The 1255-nt window shown below is 40.2% G+C and overlaps 1 protein-coding gene across 2 annotated transcripts in view; it reads right to left on the reverse strand.

The window, feature by feature from the left end:
- Window positions 1-595: 595 nt before the first annotated feature.
- soul5 (heme-binding protein soul5) overlaps window positions 596-1255 on the reverse strand; it is an 11364-nt gene continuing 10704 nt past the window's right edge. For both annotated transcript variants that reach the window (XM_034893180.1, XM_034893181.1), the window contains 2 exons: window positions 918-1081; window positions 596-819 (listed from right to left, as the gene is read on the reverse strand). In XM_034893180.1, coding sequence (XP_034749071.1) covers window positions 717-819; window positions 918-1081 — 267 coding nt within the window. In that variant the 3' untranslated portion in view covers window positions 596-716. The remainder of the gene's footprint in view (window positions 820-917; window positions 1082-1255) is intronic.

The raw sequence follows: 1255 nt of genomic DNA on the forward strand, positions 1-1255 counted from the left end.
GTCAATTGGGGAAATCAGACACTGTCACTGATTATATTTTTCCACATCCCTAGCCAGTGCTTCATTGCTTGTGCTGATAAGGCGCCGTTCATCAGCCAAAATGGTACAGTGACTTTATAGCCTAAATGGCAGGTCAAGGGTTGATGGTTATGACTCCCTCACAATGGCTTCTAAATGGATTTGACATTTATCAGTAAAATAGCCCTTACGCTATTTTCACCAGACTGGCTTCCAAAACCTGACACTGTCTCCGTTCTCTTATATTCAATAATCCTTATCATATGTCACTGAAAAGGTTAAAGTGCACAGCAGTGTGTGTAATCCTGGCAGTAATGGTATTCTTGAATTTGGTAGTGCCATCTGGTGGTATTGCAGAATAAAACCAAGGTGGAGTGAGACTGGACTGTCTTTTGCTGGCTTCATCTAAACCACCTACTTTTGACACATGTTAGGATAGGTCTAACGACAAGGCCTAAGAACCACCAATAGAAAGTTTATTGAATAAAACAGAAAACATCCTAACAAGCAGGTGTAAAACCATCTTCACAAGTGCTACATGGTGTACACAAATAATCCAAATTGATCAGCCTTTTTGAATTCTGTGCTCTCGCTGGCAGGTTATTTATTTGACACACTATGACTTGAAGCAATGTACAAAGACAGCCATTCAAATACAATGTCTGCTGTAAGCTGTCATTGCACAAGGCTCATGATATTTAAAACAGAGGAGAAGAATTCATTTCCTCGCTGCTGGGACACACCGGGTCATCTTCAGCGACAAACCACACCTCATTGTGTCTGTTAAATATGGTCATTGGACTGCAAGAAAGAAATGCACACACATTAATTTATTGCATAATATAAAATGATCAACACATGTTTTGTGATTCTTCGTGAGAAGACGATGATTTGCTTACCTGTTATATCCAGCAGCATAGTGGAAGCCTTTGTTGTACTCTGCACCGGCTGAGTCAAGTGCGGAGGACAGACTGCTTGCTTTGTTTTTGTCAGACAGGCTCGTCATCCATCCTCCATAGGTCTGTACGTACACCTTCATGTCTGCCGTATGGTGGATGTACACCTGCAATTCAATAAAGTTATATTAGAGCTGAAGGTAGACTTCACAGAAGTAAAAAAACATGATCTTGACGTTAACCAAAAGAAAGTTTGATATGTTTGTTTTTCAAATAATCTTACCTTATTATCACTAGGTTTAGGCGGATTTGTCTGCTCTTCAGATGGCAGCAAGAAACTC

This window comes from Etheostoma cragini, chromosome 15, assembly GCF_013103735.1.
Source record: "Etheostoma cragini isolate CJK2018 chromosome 15, CSU_Ecrag_1.0, whole genome shotgun sequence".
Classification (NCBI taxonomy): domain Eukaryota; kingdom Metazoa; phylum Chordata; class Actinopteri; order Perciformes; family Percidae; genus Etheostoma; species Etheostoma cragini.